This window comes from Mustelus asterias, unplaced genomic scaffold, assembly GCF_964213995.1.
Source record: "Mustelus asterias unplaced genomic scaffold, sMusAst1.hap1.1 HAP1_SCAFFOLD_171, whole genome shotgun sequence".
In the NCBI taxonomy this organism is placed as follows: domain Eukaryota; kingdom Metazoa; phylum Chordata; class Chondrichthyes; order Carcharhiniformes; family Triakidae; genus Mustelus; species Mustelus asterias.
The window spans coordinates 299,236-325,213 of NW_027590177.1; the positions used below are offsets into that span (position 1 = coordinate 299,236).

At 46.1% G+C, this 25,978-nt stretch overlaps 4 protein-coding genes across 4 annotated transcripts in view; 2 read left to right on the plus strand and 2 right to left on the minus strand.

Moving 5' to 3' along the window:
• The window catches only part of LOC144485223 (uncharacterized), a 92,220-nt gene that overhangs the window by 37,059 nt on the left and 29,183 nt on the right, over positions 1-25,978 (plus strand). The gene's annotated exons all lie outside the window — the stretch shown is intronic.
• The window catches only part of LOC144485203 (uncharacterized), a 247,144-nt gene that overhangs the window by 21,811 nt on the left and 199,355 nt on the right, over positions 1-25,978 (plus strand). The window lies entirely within an intron of this gene.
• On the minus strand, positions 6,629-7,873 carry LOC144485210 (small ribosomal subunit protein uS3-like). The gene is made up of 2 exons (XM_078203420.1): positions 7,415-7,873; positions 6,629-6,971 (listed from the first exon to the last, which is right to left on the minus strand). Exons 1-2 carry the CDS (start codon positions 7,869-7,871, stop codon positions 6,697-6,699), a joined length of 732 nt encoding a protein of 243 aa, XP_078059546.1. The 5' UTR covers positions 7,872-7,873; the 3' UTR covers positions 6,629-6,696.
• Positions 18,123-18,965, minus strand: LOC144485212 (uncharacterized). Its single transcript, XM_078203422.1, has one exon. It carries the CDS (start codon positions 18,963-18,965, stop codon positions 18,123-18,125), a length of 843 nt encoding a protein of 280 aa, XP_078059548.1.

The window sequence follows — 25,978 nt, forward strand, 5'->3', positions numbered from 1 at the left end:
GGATTGTCACAGTAACTTCATTGCAGTGTTAATGTGAGCCTACTTGTGACACAAATAAATAAATTTTAAAAATTTATCTTCATTGCGCATTCGTTACATACACAGCAATTAAGATTTTACATTTTAACAGCAAATAAAAACTCAGTCTTTTACTATAACGACTGATTCATTAATTGTAACTCAATTAAGGGTCACTGCTTATTCAATCACCATGATGCCCCCTCCGTGGCCAATTCCTGAACGCCCCCCCCCCGTGCACATCCATCCCCCTTGGCAGAGATTCAGCCCCCCCTCCCCGCCCCCCGATCTCCCTCCCCCATGCAAAGCTCCCCCCTTGGCGTCCACCCTCCTTACGTAAGCCCCCAGTCATTGTAAATACCCCTCCACTAAGCCCCACCCCCACCCATCCCCTTGGCACTGCCCATGAGACACTTATGGTGCTCAACTGGGCACTGCCAGAGGCCAGCAGGGTACTGAATGTGGCATTTCCCAATGGGCACTGCCCCTGACCACCATGGTGGCTTCAATGGCCTCCGATCCCACACACACAGCCCCCCCCACACAACACACTCAGTGTGGCCCAAGCACCTGGTCCCCGCTGGTGAAGACCAGTAGTGATTCTCGGCGATGTGACGTCTCGCCAGCGAGGGGGGGAAGCAGCCATGCTGAACCCACCAATCACATTGTAATGTAGGCAACTCTGTGCAAATAGCCTTCACTCCCTTTCTGGGAATGAAGCCGGCAAAACACGGGCCGGGAAGAGAGCAATCCTTTAGTCTCGCACGCTATCTTCCTGACTCACCGGTCTAATCGAGCGGCGAGTCGAGCTGGTAAGATCGCCCCCTGTATCTTTCTTTCACCCTCAGACTGAACAATCAGCCTTATTCTTGAGGCAGATTTCACAGAATATAATGTCCTCTCGCTGATCAAAATGAAAGAAGAAATTCTTAGTTTAAACAATTCCTGCTCGTTGCACAGATTCCACAAGCATTGAGGTGAATACAGTGTGGTAACAACAAAATGACAACAATACATTCAGTAACAACAAACTTTTTTAAACTTCATCTTTTTTTTGTTATATTCCTCAACCTAATTATTTTAATTTGATCAGTTTTTGTTAGGGATGGGTAACTTCTGTTCTTTATAAACTGGTTCACTCATTTTGTTAATTCCACATGGGCTCGGAGAATCAGAACCCAGACTTTATCATCCTTATTCTTATTCTCCTTCTGCCACCACTCCCTCTGTTTTGCGGGAGGGTCGTAGGGATTCCAATCAGACCGAATCATTTTATCATAAAAGTAAAATACTGCGGATACTGGAATCTGAAAAAAACCCAAAAAATGATGGAAAGTCTCAACAGGTCTGGCAGTATCTGTGGAGAGAGAATAGAGCCAATGTTTCGAGTCTGGATGACCCTTTATAAGAGCTCTTCTGAAGTGTCATCCAGACTCAAAACGTTGGCTCTATTCTCTTATCATTGTATCGATAAGTTTCTTGTTCTTAGTTTCCAAATGGCAGGTAAGCTCTGGTTTTTCACTGGCCATGCTCGGGTAGGATTATAACTATTAGAAGCTACGCTCAGAGGTCCACTGTTCAATCCAGTGCTACTTGGAGAATACCGTCACTTCACCGATTATCGGGTCACAAATTTATGATAAAATAATTTAAATGATGCCTGAGAACGCTTCTTAACCAACTACCTATCATCGTTTGTTGATTGGTCAGACCCACTTTTTACAGATTCGGGTATCTCAGGCGCTGAACACCAGCCAGTCCTGGAATAAGTTTAATTCTAACTCATTCTGAGTAAATATTCTCACCAGGTCCTCTGTCAGGGCCCTGCTAAGCAGCTTTAATGGTCCGTGATTGTAGAAACTGAGCAGTCACAGGAATGTGGTCAAGATAGTCCAGTCCCAGAATGCCTCACATTCAATCTGCAGTCCTTCAATTATAACAGAGTATGTGGCTGTATGTAGCTGCCTCGGCCATGGTCAACCCCAACACTGCCTTCCTGAACTGCTGCAATGCCTGAGGTGTAAGTACACCCACAGTGCTGTTAGGGAGGGATTTCCAGCAACACATTCCAGACATTCACTGGACTGTAGGTGGATACCAGATTGATATATTCCATTCACCCACACCCAAGGTGAGTTATTCCAATTCCTTTATTGTCCAGGACAATATATTCACAATATCTTTAAAACAGAAATTAAACATTCCCATTTAATTTCCGGTATTAACATATTCTGTTAGTTTGTTCTTTATTGTCAATGTCAGGCTGGGGTTGTTCCCCTTGGAGCAAAGGAGGTTAAAGGGAGATTTGATAGAGGTGGACAAGATTCTGACAGGTTTAGATAAGGTGGACAAAAAAAAGCTGTTCCCATTAGTTGAAGGGACAAGGACGAGGGGGGTGCAGATTTTGGTTCAGATATGTGGGATGGGGGAGGGGGGGGGAGGGGGCGATGTGAGGAAGAATATTTTGATGCAGTGAATGGTAATGACCTGGAACTCGCTGCCTATGAGGGTGAAAGAAGTGGAGACAATAAACAATTACAAAGGAAATTGGATGAGCATTTGGGGGTTTTCAAACAGAAATGCTGACTAAATATCTCTTAACTTCCGAGCACCAGCCACTGGAGGCAAAATGGTGAGACCGGCCAGTCCAGCAGAAAGAAACCCTCTGACCCTCCCCATTGACCAACTGTGAGAATGAACAAAATGCAGTCCTGGATGTAATTGAGAGCAGAAACAATAACAGCAGAATCCAACCCCTGGAATCACTCGTGAATTTCTTGGTGTCTCAGCAGCTGGGATGAAACTCTGAATCCCTTCCCACACTGAGAGCAGGTGAATGGTTTCTCCCCAGTGTGAACTCACTGGTGTGTCCGCAGGCTGGAAGACTTGGTGAATCCCTTCTCACACTTCGGGCAGGTGAACAGCCTGTCTCCAGTGTGAACTCGCTGGTGTTTCTGCAGGCTGGATAACTGAGTGAATCCCTTCCCACCCACACTGCAGGTGAATGGCCTCTTCCCAGTGTGAATGCGCTGGTGTCTCTGCTGGTTGGATAACTGACTGAATCTCTTCCCACTCACACAGCAGGTGAATGGCTTCTCCCCAGTGTGAACTCGCTGGCGTGTCTGCAGGCTGGGTAACTGAGTGAATCTCTTCCCACACTGAGAGCAGGTGAATGGCCTCTCCCCAGTGTGAACTAGTTGGTGTGTCCGCAGTTCGGATGACTGAGTGAATCCCTTTCCACACACACAGCAGCTGAAGGGCCTCTCCCCAGTGTGACTGCGTCGATGAATTTCCAGCCGAGATGGGCACATGTACCCCTTCCCACAGCCCCCACATTTCCACGGTTTCTCCATGGTTCGGGTCCTTGTGACTCTGTAGTTTAAACAATCAGTTAAATCTCACACAGACCATGGGTGCAGTCTCTCCCCGCTGTGAATGCTGCGATGTATTTTCAAGCTGTGTAACTGGTTAAAGCTCTTTCCACACTCAGTGCACTGGAACACTCTCACTCGGGTGTGTGTGTGTCTCGGTGCTTTTCCAGTCACACAGATGCTTAAAATCTTCAGAAGCTGACAGAACAGAGAAACCTTTCCCCTTCTAGATTCAAAGGCCGATGATATTCAGGTCCCAATGAATTGAGTGACTCTGTCAGATATTGATGTGAAGTTTGGTTTGAGATTTCTGTCTATAAATTCTCACCTTCTGATATCCTGTAAAAGGAATTTACAAAAGTCATCACTGTCAGCACAGGATAGAACTTCAGAACAGACAGTTCAAGTTTCTATGGAACATTCTTTTCTCTCTCATTCCCCAAAAGCTGTGAATCTCCATCCCACACACTCTCCCTCCATTCTCACTCTGCTGTATCTAATATTCACCCTCTCAATTCTCCTGAAGGTGCTGATTGAGGCTGATTGACAGATCCATGCTCACTGCTTCCTGTCCTGGACACACACAGCTGGAAATCTCCATGCAGGCTGCCAGACAGATATATGTCTATCTGACTGGACCAAAGACGTATGGATTATATAGACTGGACTCACTTCCTTTCCCTTCAGTGGCTAAGGGCGGACAAGTCACCAGGACCCAATGAACTGCACGCTAGCTTTTTAATGGAGGTTGCTGAAGAGATTGTGGAGAATTTTGTTGAAATTTTTCGTAACTTGCTAGATTTCGGGAGAGATCAGAAGATTGGCAATCGGTTAATGTGACGACCTTGGTCAAAAAGGGAGAAAGGCAGAAGGCAGGGATCTATAGGCCAGTTAATTTAACATCTATTATTGGCAAGACGCTGGAGTCAATAATCAAAGAGCAAATAGAAAATCATTTAGGAAAGCTGAATAGAATCAAACCTCGTCAACATGGTTCTATGAAAGATAAATCATGTTTGACAAATTTGCTTGAATTGTTTGAGGATGTAAGGAGGAGGGTAGATCGAGAGAAATCTGTACTTGTAGTTTATTTAGATATGGTGCCATGGCAGCACAGTGGTTAGTACTGCTGCTTCACAGTGCCAGGGACCCGGGTTCAATCCCGGCCTTCGGTGACAGTCTGTGTGGAGTATGCGCATTCTCTCCATGTCTGTGTGGATTTCTGAGTACTCCAGGTTCTTCCCACAGTCCAAAGATGTGCGGGTTAGATTGATTGGCCATGCTAAATTGCCCCTTTGTGTCCCAATAGATGTAGATTAGGTGGATTAGTGGGGCAAAAATGTGGGGCTACAGGGATAGGGCCTGGGAAAGATGAGTCAAGAGTTGGGGAAGATGCAATAAAGTCACCCCTCTGTCTTCAAAACCTGGCAAATGGAGTTTAAAGTGGGGAAGTGTGAGGTCATGTATTTCAGTCGGAGGAATCAACAGGGAGATTATCTAAATAGAGAGAGGCTGCCGATGAGTGAAGTACAGCGGGATCTTGGTGTTCTTGTGCATGAATCACAAAAAGCTAGCAGGCAGGTCCCACATGAGGTAAGAAGGAAAATGGCATTTTGGCTTTTATTGCAATGGGGTTGGAGTTTAAAAACAGGGAGGTTTTGTTGCAACTGTACAGTGTGTTGGTGATGCCTCACCTGGAATAGTGCATACAGTTTTGATCCCCTTCCCTAAACAAGGATATAGTAACATTGGACATAGTCCAAAGGACATTCACCAGGCTAATTCCTGGAGGGAGGGTTGTCCTATCAAGAGGGAGTAAATTGTCAAGGTCTGTGTTCCTTGAAGTTTTGAAGACAAAGGAGTTATTGAAACATATAAGATCCTGAGGGGGCTTGACAGGGTAGATGGTGAGATATTTTCAGGAGTGGGAGAGTCTCAAACAAAATAAATACCTCATTGAATGTTTTTAAGGCAAATATAGATAAATGTTTGAACAGTAAAGGAATTAAGGGTTATGGTGAGTGGGCGGGTAAGTGGGGCTGAGTCCACAAAAAGATCAGCCGTGATCTTACTGAATGGCAGAGCAGGCTCGAGGGGCCAGATGGCCTACTCCTGCTCCTAGTTCTTATGTTCTTATAAGCACTGATTCCAGATTGTTCAATACTTCTACATTGAATCCCTCTCCTTTCCTTCTCCCATATGTACTCTATGATGTACCAATCATGATACCCTAACTAAACTAAAACAAAAACCTTCTGACTCAACGAGGGATGGGTAATAAATGCTGGCCAGCCAGCGACGCCCATGTCCCATGAATGAATAAAAGAAATCACAGAATTGTTTTGATTCAAAGTTGAGACCTCATCCACACACACAACACGAGTAGAGTCTCTCCCGCTGTGAATGCTGTAATATTTTTTCAGGCTGTATAACTAGTTAAAGCTCTTTCCACAGTCAGTGCACTGGAACACTCTCATTCGAGTATGTGTGTGTCTCGGTGATTTGCCACTCACATTGATGTTCAAAACTTTCTGAAGCAGACGGTACAGAGAAACATTTCTTCTTCTGGATTCAAAGGCCAATGATAATCAGATCCTGATGAATTGAGTGAGGACGGGACGTTTGGTTTGAGATTTCTGTCTGTAAATCCTCATCACCTGATATCCTGTAAAAGAAGTTTACAAAAGTCATCACTCAGTACAAGATAGAAATTCAGAACAGATAATTCTAGTTTCTAAGGAACATTCTTTCCCCTCTCATTCCACAAAGGCTGTGAATCTCCATCCCACACACTCTCCCTCCATTCTCACTCTGCTGTATCTAATATTCATCCTTCCAATTTTCCTGAAGGTGCTGATTGAGGCTGATTGACAGATCCATGCTCACGGCTTCCTGTCAATCTTTTCGGTAAAACAATTAAACTCAATCAAATCAACTGAGGGACAAATAAACATTCTTTTAATCTTTTTGGCAAAACAAGTAAACCAAATTAAATTAAATGAGGGATAGATCAAAAGGGGCAGACCTCAAAAAGAAGGGAATCGCCTGTCCTGGACACAGAGAACTGAAAATCTCCATGCAGGCGGCCAGACAGATATATGTCTATATGACTGGAGTAACAATGTGTGGAATATACAGACTGGATTCACTTCCTTACCCTTCAGTTGCTGCAAGTCCCCAATTTCCCCCAGAATGAGAAATGAAATGGAAAGGGGGAAACATTGATTTCCTCCCAGATGGTTTTTCTTTTGTTTTATTCAAACAAAATACAGAAAATTAAAAGTTTCTTTAGACGCTGACATACCAACTATGCAGTTGGAACTGGTCCAGGCTGCTGGATCACAGGCTGCTCTGGTTTGCCTCCCTTCTGTTCTGAAATGGGTGTAGTTGGCAAGATCTCATCCTTGACAATGCTGACATGATCAGGCAAAGGTTTCTTGGGTCCAATTTTACCACTTGGGTCCCATGGAAGCATGATCTTAACTTTAATTCCCAACACACCTTGCCTTAGCAGTACGTGACGCACAGCTGTATCAACATAGTAGTTCACTGGATCACCACTGTGGATCATCAGACCGTCAATTGGGAACCTGTCTCGGGGGCAGGGAATTCAGATGGTGTTCGTGGAAGTGGAAATGAATAGGGTTGGGAAGCATTTTCCGATCAGGGCCAGTGTGATCTCCTGGACTCGTTTCGATCGCCTCAGGGGGTCGGAGAGGAATTTCCCAGATTTTTTTTCCCCATATTGGCCCTGGGGTTTTCACTCTGGGTTTTCGCCTCTCCCTGGAGATCACATGGTCTGGAATGGGGGGGTAGGGGTGAGTTAATAGGTTGTGATGAACAAAGCATCATAGCTGTGAGGGACATCTCGGGGATAGGATATTAGTATGTAGATAGGCTGGAAAATTGGGCGGGGATCCTGGATTCAGGATTCAATCCTGGACCGGGGAGCGGCGCGGGCTTGGAGGGCCGAAGGGCCTGTTCCTGTGCTGTATTGTTCTTTGTTCTTTGTTGTTCTTTGTCAACAAATTTCATGGACTTGGCTCTCTGGCCTCGGAGTTTTCCGGAAACTACCACCTCGCAGCCCTTGGCTCCACTTTCCATAATGAAGCGGAGAACACCATAGCAGGCTCTACGTACAGCCAGACCTCCGAGCAACTTGTAACGCAGGGACTCTGCCTGAGCAATAGCACAAAGCCCTCGAGTGGCAACCTTTTCGGCATAGAGCTCAACACTTCCCTCTGGGAAACCAAACCGCTTCTGAACAACAGCAGTCAGCTCACGGATTCGACGTCCTTTCTCACCCAGCACATTCTGAGTCCTGGTGGCCAAGATGATGATCTCGGTCCTGGTGGGTGTGACTCGCACCTCCACACCGCTGTAGCCGTCCTCGGCCAACTCGCGGGTCAAGAACTCGTTGAGCTCGGCCTTGAAGATGCCGTCCGCCACTAACTTTAGCTTCTTGGAGATCTGCGCCGCCATTTCCCCTCGCGTGCAGAGGAGGAAGTTTCACTCTGAAGCTCATTGGACAACTTCCGCACTATGACGTCACAACGGAGCCCTCCCTGAATCAGCCAATAGACATCAGCCTGTTCCGCGATGACGTCCTGGGGTTCCAGTGCGCAGGCTCGGCGAGCGGACGCGGGAGACCCGCACCCACCCATTGTTCCCCTCCCCCTGCACCTCCTCGAGCCAAGGTTTCCAGGCAACCGGCTGGCGGCTCCGGCCAGAGCGAGAAGCCGCTTGGTGATCTCTCCCACCCCCGGCCAAGGACTGCGCATGTCCAAGGGAGAGGGGAAGCTGCGCATGTGCGGAGGGCTGCCCGCCCCTTCCCACCAGCACGCTGAGGTATTGACCAATGGGAAGAGTTGGAAGACCGGAAGTACCTTTCTCCTGCAGCCAACCAGAGCCCCCCATTTTCTGAATGCGGAAACCAGACAATGAGCTTGTTCACCCGCGAAGCTGCTGCTGCTGTTCTCGCCGAATGAAGATTGAGCTTCAGACAGACTCAAACTTCTTTCTGTCTCCCACATCTGTGAGTAAAACACTTTCTTTTATCCCCTTTCCAATTCTTTTCTCATTCTGGGGGAAATTGGAGACTTGCAGCAACTGAAGGGAAATGAAGTGAATCCAGGGAGGCTGCAGACTCTGGAAAGGTTGGCCCAGGTCTCTTTCTCTCTCTCTCTTAAAGACATTGACATCCTTTGCTCCCTCAGCTTGACACATTGATTTGTCTGGCTAAAAGGATGGTCCCTTTCCGAATGTTCACAATTAAAGGGCTGGTTTCCCCAGGAGATGGCTGACATTTAAGAGAACAATAAATTAATATAGGACAGAGATATGCCTAGTGTTGTTATATTGTAGATTTGATATATTATTTATGGTTCTGTAACAAAGTACATTTATTATTATTTCTCATCTTGTAATGTAACACTGAAGCAATGTTATATATTTTCACTCATTGAGTCATTACAGCGCAGAAGGAGTCCATTCAGTAACTCGAATCCATGCCGACTCTCTGTAGAACAATCCAGTCAGTCCTATTCCCTTTCTATATTCCCTTTCCCCTGCAAGTTTATTTCCTTCATGTGCCCATCTAATTTCTGAAATATATTAAAGGGGACAGTAAACTAATATAGGACAGAGACGTGTCTGATGTTGGGGTTTTAAAAATTCATCCTTGGGACACGGGCATTGCCGGCTGGGCCAGCATTTATTGCCCATCCCTAATTGCCCTTGAACTGAATGGCTCGCTGGGCCATTTCAGAAGCTGGGTGAGAGTCAACCACATTGCTGTGGCTCTGGAGTCACATGTAGGCCAGACTGGGTAAGGACGGCAGATTTCCTTCCCTGAAGCACATTAATGAACCAGATGGGTTTTTTTGGTCAATCGACAATGGTTTCATGGTCATCAGTAGATTCTTAATTCTAGATTTTGTTTTTAAATTCAAATTCCACCATCTGCCGTGGCAGGATTCGAACCTGGGTCCCCAGAACATTAGCTAAGTTTCTGGATTAATAGTCTAGTGATAATACCACAAGGCAATCCACTCCCCTGTTGTTATATGGTACAGATTAGATATATTATTTATAGCCCTGTAATAAAATACACTTGTTATACCTGGCTGTGTAATTTTGGACTGCAGCTATATTATATATTTCCAACAATCTCTTCCCTCAGAGAATTGTTAGTATCTAGATTTCTCTTCCATAGGGACCAGTGGAGGGATTGAATATATTCAAGGATGAGTTAGACAGTTTTTGAATGACAAGGGAGTCAATAATTATTGGGAACAGGCTGGAAAATGGAGAGAAAGCTCAGATGAGGATTTCTTCACTCAAGGATGTGGTGATGTTTTGGATTCTCTACCCCAGAGGACTAGAGAGCCTCAGTCATCAAGAATTTTCAAGAGAGGGATTGATAGGTTTCTCGATATTGAAGATATCGATGGATATGGGGGACAGTGTGGGGAAAATAATGCAGAGGTAGATCAACCAATAATCTCAATGAATGGTTGAGCAGACTCGATGGGCCGAATGCTGACTGCAGCTCCTATTTGTTCTGATTTCTGTGCTGGACAGGAAGCAGTGAGCATGGATCTGTCAATCAGCCTCAATCAGCACCTTCAGGAGAATTGGGAGGGTGAATATTAGATACAGCAGAGTGAGAATGGAGGGAGAGTGTGTGGGATGGCGATTTACAGCTTTTGGGGAATGAGAGAGGAAAGAACGTTCATTAGAATCATAGAATTGCTGCATCTTATCAACCGTCCCTGAGCTTTCACAATGAATCCCACTTCTGAGGACACCCTTATCTCTGACTTGTCCGTACTGCTGGCAGTCTCACAAAGCAGCTGCCTGTGTGCTGATACGGGAGGCCCTGCTGGGCAGGTTTAATGCTCCATGACTGTGTCTTTAATGAATGCTCCATAGAAACTAGAAATGTAGATTTGAATTTCGATCGTATTCTGAATTGTGATGTTTTTTCTAAATTGACTTACAGGATATTAGACAAGGAGAAATCAGACAGAAATCTCCAACATCACATCGAGATCTGACAGAGTGACTCGATTTCTTGGGACCTGAAGATTTGAATCTAGCAGGAGAAATGTTTGTTTGGCCTCTTGGCTTCAAAAGATTGTAAACATCAGTGTGACTAGAAATGCACTGAGATACACACACCCGAGTGAGAGTGTTCCAGTGCACTGAGTGTGGAAAGAGCTTTAACCAGTTACACAGCCTGAAAATACATCGCAGCATTCCACAGCGGGGAGAGACTGTACCCGTGTTCTGTGTGAGATTTAACTGATTGTTTAACCTGGAGAGTCACAAGGACACCCGCACCATGGAGAAACCGTGCAAATGTGGGGACTGTGGGAAGAGATACAGAGCCCCATCTGAGCTGGAAATTCATCAACGCAGTCATACTGGGGAGAGACCATTCACCTGCTCTGTGTGTGGGAAGGGATTCATTCATTTAGGCAGCCTGCAGAAACACAAGGTCACTCATACCCAGGAGAGACCTTTTAAATGTTCTGACTGTGGGAGCAGATTCAAACGCTCTCAGGATCTCGTGTCCCACCAGCGCATTCACAGTGAGGAGAGACCGTTCAGCTGCTCTCACTGCTCAAAGAGGTTTAGAACATCATACCACCTGCGGAGACACCAGCGAGTTCACACTGGGGAAAGGCCGTTCCCCTGCTCTGTGTGTGGGAAGGGATTCACTCAGTCATCCACCCTGAAGACACACCGAGTCACTCACAGCAATGAGAGACCGTTTAAATGCTCTGACTGTGGGAGCGGATTCAAAAGCTCTCAGGATCTCGTGTCCCACCAGCGCATTCACACTGAGGAGAGACCGTTCAGCTGCTCTCACTGCACAAAGAGGTTTAGAACTTCATCCAACCTGCAGACACACGAGCGAGTTCACACTGGGGAGAGGCCATTCACCTGCTCTGTGTGTGGGAAGGGATTCACTCAATTATCCACCCTGCTGAAACACAAAATTACTCACATCCAGGAGAGACCCTTTAACTGCTCTGACTGTGGGGGAGGTTTCAAAAGCTCTGGAGAACTGGTATCCCACCAGCGCATTCACACTGAAGAGAGACCGTTCAGCTGCTCTCACTGCACAAAGAGATTTAGAACATCATACCACCTGCGGATACACCAGCGAGTTCACACTGGGGAAAGGCCATTCACCTGCTCGGTGTGTGGGAAGGGATTCATTCAGTCATTCCACCTGCGCACACACAATCTCACTCACACCAATGAGAGACCGTTTAAATGCTCTTGACTGCGGGAGCGGATTCAGAAGCTCTCAGGATCTGGTGTCCCACCAGCGCATTCACACTGAGGACAGACCGTTCAGCTGCTCTCACTGCTCAAAGAGGTTTAAAACGTCATCCAACCTGCGGATACACCAGCGAGTTCACACCGGGGAGAGACCATTCACCTGCTCTGTGTGTGGGAAGGGATTCACTGCTTCATCCAGCTTGCTGAGACACAAAGCCACTCACTCCAAGGAGAGCCCCTTTAAATGCTCTGCCTGAGAGGCCGGCTTCAGAAGCTCTCAGGAACTGATGATCCCCGAGCACATTCACACCGGGGAGAGGCCGTTCAGCTGCTCTCGCTGTTCAAGGAGGTTTAGAATATCATCAACACTGCTGAAACACCAGTGAGTTCACACCGGGGAGAAACCATTCACCTGCTTGGTGTGTGCGAAAGGATTTACTCAGTTATCCAGCCTGCTCAGACACAACATCATCACACCCAGGAGAGACCCTTTAAATGTGGGCGTGGCTTCAAAAGCTCTCGGGAACTAATGTCCCACCAGTGAGTTCACACCAGGCAGAGGCTGGTCACCTGCTCTGACTGGGAAGGGATTCACTCAGTCAGCAAACTTGGTGAAACACCAGTGAGTTCACAAGTGATTACAGTTCTGGGATTATTCTTGTGAATCTTTCTTGACCCTTCTCCAGTGCCTCTATTTCCTTTTTCTAAATGGAGATCACAAATAGAACGTAGAACAGTACAGCACAGGAACAGAACCTTCAGCCCACCATGTTGTGTCGAACATGATGTCAAATTAAACTATTCCTTTCTGCCTGCCCTTGGTCCATATTCCTCTATTCCTTGCATATTCATGTGCTTATTTAAAACCCCCTTAAACACCCCTATCGTATCTGCCTCCACCACCATTCCTAGCAGCGCATCCCAGACACCTACCACTCTCTGTGTAAAAACACTTACCTCTCACATCTCCTTTGAACTTTCCCCGTCTCACCTTCAGTGCATGCTCCCTGGTATTAGACATATCAACTCTGAGGAAAAGATTCTACGTCTCTCATTTTATAGACTGCTATCAGGTCTCCCCTCACCCTCCACCGCTATCGAGAAAACACCCCTCGTTTGTCAGTCGCTCACACCCTCCAATCCAGGCAGCATCCTGGGAAACCTCTTCTGCACCCTCATCAAAACCTCTGCATCCTTTCTGTAATGTGGCGACCAGAACTGAACGCAATATTCTAAGCGCGGCCCAAACAAACTTTTATAAAGCTGCAACATGGCATGCTGACTCTTGTACTCAATAAAGGCAAGCATGCCATATGCCTTCTTTAGTGACTAAATATTTGTGTGGCTAATTTCAGGGAGCTCTGGACTTGAACCTCAAGATCCCTCTGTACATTAACTGTATACTTATCCTTAATATTTGATCTCCCAAAGTGCAGCACCACACACTTGCCCGGATTAAAATCCATCTGTCATTTCTCTGCTCATATCTACAGCTGATCTACATCCCACTGTATCCTTTGACAACCTTCTACACTATCTACAACTCCATCTAGTTTTGTGTCGTCTGCAAGCTTACTAACCCACCCATCCACGTTTTCATCCAAGTCATTGATATATATCACAAATAGCGCAGGTCCCAGTACGGATCCCTGCAGAACACCACTAGTCACAGACCTCCAGTCAGAAAAACACCCTCCACCACTACTCTCTGACTTCTATGGGCAAGTCAATTCTGAATCCAAGTGGCCAAGTGACCGTGAATCCCATGCATCTTAATCTTCTGGATGAGCCGACCATGAGGGACCTTGTCGAAAGCCTCACTAAAATCCATGTACACAACATCCACTGCTCTATCCTCATCGATCACCTTCGTCATCTCCTCGATAAAATCGATCAAGTCAGTAAGATGTTGACGGTGCTCCCACTGCAGTCCTGTGATGAAAATATAGACTGGTTGGTGAAATGTAGATAACAGGTAGAATTGATATCTAATGAGGACTTTATACTTTAGAATTGAATACAGGGCTCATTGTTACTAACGGGGAAAGAAGAGTTAAAACCCTGACCCAGAACCCTTTTCACACACACGTGGACATCTCTGAATCTGACGCACACCAAATGGAACGTTACACAAGGGACTGGAATTCACTGGAATTTCTTAACAACCTTTCAATAGAAATGTCCTGGTACCGACTGTGACAAAGGACACAACAGACAGCAAGAACCAGGAGGAACCTTTAACCCAGAGAATGTTAATAACCTTGTTCAGGACACCGGTGCCAGGCACAGGAGGATCCCAGGAAAAACAGAACATTCAATTTCTGTCTGTTTCACAATTCTAAATGACTGATTCTTTAACAAAGGAATGTTTAAAAACAGCATTGTGATATTCCAAGGTCACTGTGTCTGGGAAAGGCGCACACTGATGTGTTTTTATTTTAAACAGGAGGATCCATTGAAAAGCAGCTCTGGACGATACGAGCACCTCCTGACCGACTTTCAATTCATTTCAAATCACCCATCACTTTCCGTGGAATATTCTTTATTCTTTCCTGGGATGTGGACACTGCTGGCAAAGCCCCAGCACACGTTGCTCAGCTCCTCATTGCCCCTGAATGGAGTGACTTGCTCGGCCATTTCAGAGGGACAGTTAAGATGCACCCACATCGCTGTGTGGGTCTGGATTCACATGTAGGCCAGACCGGGTAAGGATGGCAGATTTCCCTCCCTAATAGGAGCATTAATAGGGTGAACTGGATGGATTTTTACAACAGTCGATAGTTTCATGGTCACCGTTTCTGACACTAACTTTATATAATTCCAGATTGATTCACTGAATTCAAATCCCACCAGCTGCCTGTCCCCAGATCCTTTGCTGGGTCTCTGCATTACTCGGCCAGAGACATTCCCACCACCTCCCCCGAATGGAATATTCTACACAACGCTTGAGTTAAGTGGGAAGTAGAAAAGAGAGAGGCTTTGACCTTAGGATGACCTCATCACCAACTACAGAAACCTTAAAGCTGACCATTCTGTAAAAGTTTATAAACTTTATTTTTATAAAACACAGAGTAAGAAACAGGTGAAAAGTAACGATGGACGTTCCGACTGACATCAGAAACATTGATTGACCGGATAAACACTCACTGCATCACAGAGCGATCCTCAACCATGAAAGAATTGACCCACTATAAGGAATGAGAGAGCCTTATAAAAAGGGGCAGGAGTTTACACAGAGAGGTGACACCCACAGCTGCTCAGGATGATGGCATTCAGTTCAGGAAGGGGATAAAGTGAGAATCTTTTGTGATTCAAGACAGAAGTATTGAACAATCTGGAATCAGTGCTTCTCGAGCTTGCTGACCAGCCGAACACTTCAGTTAATCTCATCATAAAAACCCCCAGTGTAAATAACATGGATTTGACTGACAAATGTTGAAGTGTTGATTTAGACCCACAAGTTTTGACTTCCCATTTGAGCCTGGGGCACCTTTCTGTCTCTCTATTGCTCATGTCAATGACAGCCAGGCGACGGAGCTGAGGGCTGAATTTAGCTGAGAATAACGAGGCCTGCGCCCCAGTTTGGAAACTGCCCTGGGCGTTGCACTAATAGAGAGACAGGAAGCTGCTGGAGAACTGACTGGGAAATGGGCCTCCAACCAATCAGGGCACCGGAGGAGGTGACCGGGGCTGATGGTGACGTGACCCCCGGGGTTCAGTGTCCCTGTGTCCAAAGCGGGGAGTCACAGGAACAGGGGACAGAGGAGCTGAAGAGAATCCAGTTGTGTCCAGAACATTGTGAACATCCCTTTACTCTGGTTGTCTTTGATCCTCAAGTCATTTTCTGTTTGTTTTAACCATGTTCTGTTTCATTAATAAACTTTTGTCAGTAAAAATATTTGATTGTTTTGGACTTTTCCTGATGAGATTGATGCACTTTAGGGAAAGTGGGTGAGAGGGGTTGGCAGGCTCTTTAACAGAAAGTGAGTCCCTCTGAGGTAATTGGCAAAGGAGCCAGAGGGGGAGATGGGATTTTATTTTTGACTCAGTGATGTTAGAAAATGGGGTTCAGGGAATCAATTAACCCTTTCTCCCCTTTTCCCAAACTCTGAAATGATTCCCAGTGATAACTCTTATTGGTGACAGTGGTTAGATTTTATTCAGTATCAATAAGAGCTGACACAGGCTAATGTCTGAGCAGTCGTATCAAAGTGCAGCAGCATTACCATTACACTCTGGGTAGAAGCAGCATCTCCACGGAAATGCTCCCTGCTCTGCACCAGATGCCATGGCACCAGTCAATGCAATATGTAAAACCTCGACTAATCTCTGTGCTCGGGGAATCCCCTCTTATACTTTGTTACATCACAAAGTCTATGGAGACTGATTTAACCCAATCATTGCCCGGCTAACATTTGAATGAACCAATTACAAAACCTGTCATTGAACCATCTGTACTTGCCCAAGCCACGTCAAACTCTCAAACAATTGTCTTCCCACGCTCCGTCCCTGGTTCAGGGAGTCAGCATTCCCATGCCAAGCAGTGAAAACATGGTGGCCTTGACACACAGGTGTCATCCAGGATTCAAGGCACTCCTGTTTTCTCTGTCCTCTGGGAGCTGTTTATCTCCCTGCTCCCACACAGCAAGTCGTCTGTTCTCAGCTCTGCTGCATTTCTGCTGAAGTTTGGCCCCTTTTACACCTTTCGGATCAATAAAACATTTGGTCAATGACCCAAACCACAACTTCCCATCCTGTCACCTGTCAACCATCCTTACCCAGAGCGTAATCACAACAGGAATAAAAACAGGAGAAGTGTAACAATCAAATTCAAAATAAATGCACAGCCAGTCATAGAATCGAATATCATATTCACTAATTAGCAAGAAAACCCAAAGTAGGGGGTCCCCCAGGATTCTTACAGTCCACACCTTGAGGGGGAGGAGAACTTTCTCTCTGACCCCTCACTCAATTTCACTCCGTTATTTTCGAGTTCTATTCTGGTCCCACCTGGGGTAACATCTAATCAAACTTTTCTCCTGAAGGAACACCGTGAGTTCTCGGTTACTTGTACGTTAGGACAGGTCCTTCAATCAACAGATCAACATGGATGTAAAAGATTCTCCAGCTCTCTCCTTACCCCTGTCCAACTGTGGACAGTTCTTACTCAGTATTATTTCTCCCAATACCTCAATTGTCCCAATCTATAATATGACCCATTTTACTGTAATTTTCCTCACTTTGTGAGCATGTGCAGTGTGTTTAATTGGATCCTGATTGTTTTGAACTCAGTTTCTCTCTGGAGTGTGTGTCAGTGCCTTGATGATGTCACAATGTTGTCTCAATCCCCTGGCCACATTAACCATTTCATCTCCTGTTGTGTCTCAAGTAGCTGTGTGTGTTTGGGACCCGCTCTTCACTCCATCTCACCATGAATTTAGGCTTGCTATTTTTCACATGTAACAAATCACATCTACACACTCACTCCGGTATCCCAAAATCATGTCACACATTCTTAACTCTCAGATGTATTGATGAAAAGTTCAAAATGAGTGTCTGTCTTTCTTATCTTCCCCTGTTATGGAGCTGATGTTTCATTGAGTGGCTGGGCTTTCAAATGTGGATTTCTTTAAAACAAAGTTCATGGACAAGGATGTAAATATCTCCCAGAGAAAGTGATCAACTTATTCATCCCATCTACACATTCCAGCCTTTCACTGGAATGTAGGTGGACACTAGATTGATATATTCCATTCAACCACACACAAGGTGAGTTATTCCAATTCCCTTATTGTCCTGTTGTGATGTATTTCTTCCAACTAACCACAGGAGACCCAGGGACATGTTACAATAGTTTATTCATGTTTCAAACCTGGAGGGAACAACCCCAGAGAAAGCTCTGGAAGACCACCCTCCTGTGATACAGCTCAAAGTCACAGCTCTGACACAGCTCTCTAATACAGTAATCACAGAGACATCACTCTAATACAACTCTCAGCTCCAAGTCACAGATACAGACAGCTTACACAGTTATTCAATACAGTGAGAAATGCAAGGGTTGTGAGGAAGAATATTTTGGTGCAGCGAATGGTAATGACCTGGAACTCGCTGCCTACAAGGGTGGTGGAAGTGGAGACAATAAACAATTACAAAGGAAATTGGATGGGCATTTGGGGAGTTTCAAACAGAAATGCTGACTAAATATCTCTGAACTTCCTCACAACCGGTCACTCTGTGATCCTTGTGAAATCTGAAACCAGATATTCACAACAAGACTCAAAGAGCATCAGCCCACTGGAGGCAAAGTTGTGAGACCAGCCAGTCCAGCAGAAATAAACCCTCTGACCCTCCCCATTGACCAACTGTGAGAATGAACAAAATGCAGTCCTGGATGTAATTGAGAGCAGAAACAATAACAGCAGAATCCAACCCCTGGAATCACTCGTGAACCTGTTGGTGTCTCAGCAGCTGGGATGAAACTCTGAATCCCTTCCCACACTGAGAGCAGGTGAATGGCCTCTCTCCAGTGTGAACTCGCTGGTGTGTCTGCAGATTGGATGACTGAGTGAATCCCCTTCCACACTGAGAGCAGGTGAATGGTTTCTCCCCAGTGTGAACTCGCTGGTGTCTCCGCAGGGTGGATGACAGAGTGAATCGCTTCCCACACTGAGAGCATGTGAACGGTTTCCCCCCAGTGTGAACCCGCTGGTGTATCTGCAGATTGGATGACTGACTGAATCCCTTCCCACACTGAGAGCAAGTGAACGGTTTCTCCCCAGTGTGAACTCGCTGGTGTTTCTGCAGGGTGGATGACTGAGTGAATCCCTTCCCACACTGAGAGCAGGTGAATGGCCTCTCCCCAGTGTGAACTCGCTGGTGTGACCGTAGGCTGGATAAGTCAGTGAATCCCTCCCCACACTGAGAGCAGATGAATGGCCTCTCCCCAGTGTGAACTCGCTGGTGTGTCTGCAGCTGGGATAACCGAGTGAATCCCTTCTCACACTGAGAGCAGGTGAATGGTTTCTCCCCAGTGTGAACCTGCTTGTGTCTCCACAGAGCGGATGCCTGAGTGAATCCCTCCCCACACTTAGAGCAAGTGAACGGCCTCTCCCCAGTGTGAACTCGCTGGTGTTGCTTCAGGATGGATAACCGAGTGAATCCCTCTCTACAGTGAGAGCAGATGAACGGCCTCTCCCCAGTGTGGCTGCGCCGATGAGCTTCCAGCAGGGATGGGGTTCTGTATCTCTTCCCACAGTCCGCACATTTCCATGGTTTCTCCATGGTGCAGGTGTCCTTGCCTCTCCCTTGGGTGGACAATCAGTTGAAGCCTCGTTCAAACACAGAACACGAGTACAGTCTCTCCCCGCTGTGAATGGTGTGATATTTATTTAGGCTGTGTAACTGGTTAAAGCTCTTTAGTCAGTGCATTGGAACACTCTCACTCGAGTGTGGCAGTGTGTTGGTGCTTTTCCAGTCACACTGATGTTTGAAATCTTTTCAAATCGACAGACTGGACAAACGTTTCTCCTTCTAGATTCAAAGGCTGATGATATTCAGCTCCCAAGGAATATGACTCTGTCAGATCTCGACGTGACATTTGAGATTTCGGAATGCGATTCCTCTTTCAATATCCTGTAAAATGAGTTTATTAAAGCCATCACTGTCAGAACAGGATAGAAATTCAGAAGACACAATTCCAGTTTCTATGGAACATTATTTCCTCCCTCATTTCCCAAAAGCTGTAAATCTCCATCCCACACACTCTCCCTCCATTCTCACTCTGCTGTATCTAATATTCACCCTCCCAATTCTCCTGAAGGTGCTGATTGAGGCTGATTGACAGATCCATGCTCACTGCTTCCTCTCCAGCACATAGAAATCATAAGAAATCGGAGCTGCAGTTGGCCATTCAGCCCATCGAACTGCCTCAATCATTGATTGAGAATTGGCTGATCGACCTCAGCGTGGGGTGCATAATTCCAAAACTACGCACATACTTGAGTGAGGAAATCCCTCCTCATCTTAACTTTCTCTCCATTTTCCTACCTGTTCCCCATAACGCTTGACGCCTTTATCAATCAAAAATCAGTTTAACTCACCCTGGAATATATTCAATGACTCTCACCCTCCACTCATCCCTGTGGAAAAGAAATCCAAACACTAATGACTCTAATAGGCAAGAGACGAATGACTGGAAATATCTAAGGTAGATACAGTACAATATGAGTTCTGTCTGAAGTTCAATCTTCATTCAGAGAGGAGCAGCTTTGCTGGGCAACAATGGAGGAAGCTGCGTGCAGCCATGCATACAAGTCCCGGACTTTGATTGGCTGGAGGACCAGCGCCCATCCGGTCCTGCACGGGTTGCCATTGGTCAATCTGCCGCATGTAGACAATGTGGGGGCGGAACCCGGGCCCACGTGGGGGGTGGGCGGGGCTTTGACCGCCAGCCGCTCTGAGCTGGTGTCCAATCCGCAGTGTTTTGCTTCTGTAATCGGTGATATTGCTGCCAATGGGACACTGTGTGCTGGGAACGCCCCTCTGAGTCATTGTGACGGCACAATGGAGCCCTGCCTGAATCAGCCAATAGCATTCACTCTGCTCCGCGGTGACGTCTCCGGGTTCAGGCGCGCGGACCCGGGAGCCCCGCCCCCACCCATTGTTCCCCCAGTCTGTACATTCCACACATTGTTAGTCCAGTCAGATAGACATATATCTGTCTGGCCGCCTGCATGGAGATTTCCAGCTCTCTGTGTCCAGGACATGGATCTGTCATTCAGCTTGAATCAGCATCTTCAGGAGAATTGGGAGGGTGAATATTAGATACAGCAGAGTGAGAATGGAGGGAGAGTGTGTGGGATAGGGATTCACAGCTTTTGGGGAATGAGAATTGCTACATCCATCAACCATCCTTGAGCCTTCACAATGAATCTCTCTTCTCAGGACACTCTTATCTCTGACTTTGTCTCTACTTGTAGCTGTCTTACAAAGCAGCTGCCTGTCTGCTGATACGAGAGGCCCTGCTGGGCAAGTTTAATGCAGTAAGAAGTTTAACAACACCAGGTTAAAGTCCAACAGGTTTATTTGGTAGCAAAAGCCACACAAGCTTTCGAAGCTCTAAGCCCCTTCTTCAGGTGAGTGGGAATTCTGTTCACAAACAGAGCTTATAAAGACACAGACTCAATTTACATGAATAATGGTTGGAATGCGAATACTTACAACTAATCAAGTCTTTAAGAAACAAAACAATGTGAGTGGAGAAAGCATCAAGACAGGCTAAAGAGATGTGTATTGTCTCCAGACAAGACAGCCAGTGAAACTCTGCAGGTCCACGCAATTGTGGGAGTTACAAATAGTGTGACATGAACCCAATATCCCGGTTGAGGCCGTCCTCGTGTGTGCGGAACTTGGCTATCAGTTTCTGCTCAGCGACTCTGCGCTGTCGTGTGTCGCGAAGGCCGCCTTGGAGAACGCTTACCCGAATATCAGAGGCCGAATGCCCGTGACCACTGAAGTGCTCCCCAACAGGAAGAGAACAGTCTTGCCTGGTGATTGTCGAGCGGTGTTCATTCATCCGTTGTCGCAGCGTCTGCATAGTTTCCCCAATGTACCATGCCTCGGGACATCTCGCTGCAAGAAAGGATGTCCCGAGGCATGGTACATTGGGGAAACTATGCAGACACTGCGACAACGGATGAATGAACACCGCTCGACAAAAGGGTCATCCACACTTGAAACGTTGGTCTATTCTCTTTTTAAAATATATATAACACAGCTGCCTCAGCCTTGGCCCACTCTAACACATACAATTGTGCAATGATGACTGGCAGGTCAGACAACTGGTCAGAATATTAAAAATGGCCAAGAATGATGAAAAGAATGATAAGGGAGAAAAATTTTGAGTATGAGAGAAAGCTTGTTCGAAGTATAAAGACCGATAACAAATGGAGCACTGGCCATAGAGCAATAAAGCACAGAAACAGGTCCTTGGCCCAACTGGTCCATGCCGACCCACTGAACCTGTTCCTCAGAATTCTCTCCAGTCATTTATCCAGCACTGATGTCAGGCTCAGCAGCCTGCAATTACCCGGCTTCTCTTTGCTACTCGTCTTAAACAACGGAACAACATGAGCCACGCTTCAATCTTCCAGAACTTTGCCAGTGGAAGAGAAGAAGCAAATATCTCTGCAAGGGCCTCTGCAATTTCTTCCCTAGCCCCCCAAAAGATCCAAGAATACACTTGATCAGGCCCAGGGGATTTATCCACCTTAAAGTGCATTAAGGCTGAAGATATTTCCACCCAAGTAATATGTGTGTGGCCCAATACATAGCCTCTTATTTCTTTAGCACCCATGATATTCTCCTCAGTAAACATGGGGAGAAATATTCATTAAAAATCTCAGCCATCTCCTGTGGCTCCACACACAGACAGCTATGCTGATTTTTAAGAAGATCTATTCTGTCTGTAGCCACACTTCGATTCTTAATATAGCTATAGAGCCTCTTGGGATTTTCTTTAACCTTACCTGTCAGATCTATATCATACCCTCTTTCTGCCCTCCTGATTGCTCTCTGAAGTGTTCTCTTACACTTTTTAATCACATCAAGTGATTCACTTGTCCCTGATTGCCTAAACCCAATGTATGCTTCCTTCTTTTACCTGACCAGAGCCTCAATGTCCCTGGTCAGCCAGGGATCCCTGGCTACATGACCTGAGCAAAGATAACAAGCCTGTACTGTGTTGTCAGCCAGCAGGCTGCTGTGGAAGCTTTCTTCATAACAGAGCAAGAGCGAGCCCTTTCTTTATATTTAATTCAAGATTTTATAAGAGATTAGAGGGCAATTTATTTCGTCCATTACTTCAATTGGACTCGTCTCCATTCCCGGTATTTCTGTACCAGACAGGACCATTTCCCTTTTTTCTGGTGGATAATGAAGTGTGACTGTGATTCTGATTTGATTTATTATTATGTGTATTAGTATACAGTGAAAAGCATTGTTTCTTGCGCGCTATACAAAGCATACCGTTCATAGAGAAGGAAAGGAGAGGGTGCAGAACGTAGTGTTACAGTCATTGTAAGGTGTAGAGAAAGATCAACTTAATGCAATGCAAGACCATTCAATAGTCTGTTGGCCGCAGGGAAGAAACTGTTCTTGAGTCAGTTGGTACTTGACCTCAGACTTGTGTATCTTTTTCCCGACAGAAGAGAGTATGTCTGGGGTGCGTGAGGTCCTTAATTATGCTAGCTGCTTTGCCGAGGCAGAGGGAAGTGTAGACAGAGTCAATGGATGGGAGGCTAGGTTGTGTGATGGATTGGGCTACATTCACGACCTTTTGTAGTTCCTTGTGGTCTTGGGCAGAATGAATCCCTTCCCACACACAGAATAGGTGACAGGCCTCACCCCAGTGTGAACTCGATGGTGTCTCAGCAGGTGGGATGACCAAGTGAATCCCCTCCTACACACAGTGCAGGTAAATGGTTTCTCCCTAGTGTGAACTTGCTGATGTACAATGAGGTTGGATGAATACCTAAACATTTTCTCACAGGATGTGCAGCAGAATAGCTGAACCTCAGCGTGAGCTTGCAAGTGTGACTGGAGGCAGAATGAGTCAGCAAATCCCTTCCCACACATGGAGCAGGTGAATGGTCTCTCTCCTGTGTGACTGTGTCGATGCTTTTCCAGCTGGGATGGGTAATTGAATCCCTTCCCACAGTCCTCACATTTCTGAGGTTTCTCCATGGTATCAGGGTCCTTGTGTCTCTCCAGGTTGGATGATCAGTTGAAATCTCGTCCACACACAGAATACGTGTACAGTTTCTCCTCACTGAATGATGTGATGTTTTTTTCAGACTGTGTAACTGGTTAAAGCTCTTTCCACAGTCAGTTCACTGGAACACTCTCACTCGTGTGTGTGTGTGTGTGTGAGTGAGAGAGAGAGACAGACTCGGTGCTTTTCCAGTCACACGAATTCTTCAAATCTCTACCCAAGTCAAATCAGAACAAACATTTCTCCTTCCACATTTAAAATCTGATGATATTCAGATCCTGATGAATTGAGCCATTCTGTTTGATCTTGACGTGATGTTTGGTTTGAACTTTTGGCTGTAAATCCTCACTTCCAATATTCTGCAAAAGTTTACAAATTTAATCATCGTCAGTCCAGGATAGAAATTCTGAACAGACAATTCCAGTTTCTCTGGAACATTTTTTCCTCTCTTTTAAATGTCGGTCCCACACACTTTCCCTCCTCCCTGGGCTGAGGTCCCAGTTTAGATGCCGCTCCCACACACTCTCCCTCCTCCCTGGGCTGAGATCCCTGTTCAGATGTCGGTCCCACACACTCTCCCTCCTCCCTGGGCTGAGATCCCTGTTCAGATGCCGGTCCCACACACTCTCTCTCCTCCCTGGGCTGAGATCCCAGTTCAGTGTTTGGATGAGTCTCTCTGTGTCCCCAGCGGTGCATTGAGAATCCGATCGCCTTCATCCCGATACCGCACCGACACTGCGCATGTTTCACTCTCAGCCCGACCCCGCCCCTCATTCAGTCCGATTGGTCGGAGCATCAGCCGCTCACACTCTAACCTCCAGCATCGCCTCCTCCGATTGGTCCGGAATCGGTGTCAATCATTGTGTGTTGGCACATGCGCAGTCGGTAGAGACGGAAGGCAAGAGCTCGAGCGAGAGGTTTTAAAATGCGAGTTTTGCAAAGGGCGAGTGCGGATCCAGAGCCAAAAATAAATCCGTAAACATAAATAGAGCCAGCAGGTAAGTTGGAGAGGCTTCATAAGCCCTCGGCTTCACTAAACCCTCAATAAGCTTTCGGTCCCGCGTTTGCTCGGCGCGGCGATCTTTCTCCAGGAGAGACCCCAGATACCGGCCACCATCTTTATAGAGGCGATCTGCACCAAAGCGCATGCGCTGCTGCCATCTTTATGCGGGGCAATGTGCACTCAAGTGCATGCGCAATCTCCATGCAATCGCAGAATGTACAACATCTGCCTCTTTACCTGCTCATTGCCCAAGGAGAAATACTCCTTTCAGGTGATGCAGCATTTCACTTATACTTCCTCCAACTTGGTGAATTATATTCACTGCTCCCTTTGTGGTCTCCTCTACATTGGGGATATTAAACATACACTGGGTGACTGCTTTGTGGAAACATCTTTCACTCCAGCCCCAAGCTTGACCCCAACCTTCCGGTCACTTACCATTTCAACTCAGCATCTTGCTCTCATGCCCACCCTTGGTCTGCTGCAATGATTCAGTGATACACAATGCAAACTGAATGAAAAACACCTCATCTTCCAACTGGGCAAGTTACAGTCTTCTGGACTCAACATTGCATTCAACATCTTTAGAATGTGAACTTTCCCTTCCATCTTCACTCTCCTTTTTTGTTTTCTGCTATTCAGTTCCTCTTGGCTTATCCCAACACAACTGCCCTGCATGGCCACTGTCCCTTGTTGTTCAGTTTTGCTCCCACTGAGTACTGACCTCTGATCTTCCATTAACACATTCCGTATCTAACCTTTGCCACAGTCAACATTCTTCAATCCCTAATGATTCCATTAACACCCTCTTTTTTCTCAAGCCCCTGACATCATTATCAATCTCTCCTTAACTCTGACCGATCACTAGCTTTCCATTCTGCCCCACCCCTCTTCACGTTTATCATTTATATCTTTTTTATGTTCTGTAGAAGGGTCACATGGACTCAGACATTAACTTTGTTTCTCTCCACAATTGCTCCCATTCTTGCTGAGTTTATCCAGCATTTTCTGTTTTTATGCATGATCTTTAGAGGTGGCAATGAGCCATTCATAAAATGTGCGTTCACTGGGACTTTCAGATCAGCAACAATGGAATTGTAAACCCATGGTCACTCAGTAGTATGGAATTTAAGTATTGCTGATTGAAAGAGATGTGTTTTTGAAGCTTTTCATCTTGCACTCATCCAGACAGATGCAGAAATACAATTTTTCAAAGCAAACAACAATTGCTGCTGCATGAGGAACATGTATTGACTGGTTCGACAGTCAGTTCTGATTGGTTAGGATGTTGCCATGGAGAATGCACCAGGGAACTATCACTCCTGCCTTTGTTTCGTTTCAGAAAAGGCCCATTGCTTGGGCATGTTCCTTCTACATGCAGAGGACAGCTCCCTGTGTTTGACTATATATAGCTTCTCGCAAGTGTAAGTAAAACACTTCACAAGTCCAACTGATAATCTTTACAATTTGGTATTTTTGTGTCTGTCCGGATGAGTATAAGATACAAAAGGTTTTTAGCAA